Genomic DNA, 995 nt, shown 5'->3' on the forward strand with positions numbered 1-995 from the left:
TAAAGCTACGGTCATCTTACTTTGCAGTTTTGTCTCTCTGACCTAGATACAAGGGCTATTTTGGAACCACGCATTTCCAGCTGATTCTGTGAGCAAAATGCCCGTTGTTATCTGGCATCTCCAAGCTCCCAGCTAACTAGGCACACACTCGCACGCCTACATGAGTATGGAGCGCTGTCCAGCGTTCAACTGTTTTGTTACTTTACATCATATCATTTCCTTAAAGTTTCTTTTATAAAGTCAAATTAAGCACTACACCCACAGACCCTGGTGAAGAAGGTGCTGCTGCAGCTGGGGGAGATGATCCATTCCTCCTCCATGCTGCAAAACACGTTAGCAGGGGCAGGCCCACTGCTGCACTCACCCTGCCTGCTGCGGTTCCCAGCCAGCTGCAGCCCTTCAGCTCCGGGATCCAGAACGGTGGCCGTCCTTCTCTTTGTTCTTGCTCTTGCCTCTGCTGTTCCTCTGCTGCTTTTCATGTTTTCTTCCTACCAAAGAAAAGTCTTTTCAGTGCACAGAAAACAAAGCCCTGCTATGCAACTTCTGTGTGTCCTCTCATTGGCACTTTGCACCCTCAAAAAAACATTGTGTGGAGCAGGGCCCAGCCTGCAGAGGCATGAGTATGACCTGTACCTGTGCTTCTCTGAATATCATAAGCATACCTGACACTTTACAACCCAGGTTGGAAGCAGAAAGGGTCATATATTGGGACCTTTAAATACCCATTTTGACCACTGATTTTGATCTCCACTTTTAATTATTCAGATATTATCAGATTTGAAATGGCACGAGCTGTTTATATATGTAGGATGTATCACAGCAACTTGCAATGTGCTCTGCCCCTGACACAAGAGGGACAGAGCACCAGAAGACAGCCTGCTCATTGTCCTGACTCTTTCGCGCAATGCTTTAGTCAGAAAACTTTCTCTCTCTGCAGATGCCCCTTGCTATAGCTGTCCCTTTTGCACTTTCTTTTTCAAACACACGCAGAGCCC

General features: G+C 46.9%; 1 protein-coding gene across 1 annotated transcript in view; it reads right to left on the reverse strand.

The window, feature by feature from the left end:
- Positions 1–479, reverse strand: part of MPHOSPH10 (M-phase phosphoprotein 10) — a 10,465-nt gene extending 9,986 nt beyond the window's left edge. The window contains exon 1 of the mRNA XM_035899532.1: positions 365–479. Coding sequence (XP_035755425.1) covers positions 365–479 — 115 coding nt within the window. The remainder of the gene's footprint in view (positions 1–364) is intronic.
- Between the last annotated feature and the right edge of the window lie 516 nt (positions 480–995).

This window comes from Egretta garzetta, unplaced genomic scaffold (genome assembly GCF_000687185.1).
Source record: "Egretta garzetta isolate BGI_Z169 unplaced genomic scaffold, ASM68718v1 scaffold287, whole genome shotgun sequence".
NCBI lineage: Eukaryota > Metazoa > Chordata > Aves > Pelecaniformes > Ardeidae > Egretta > Egretta garzetta.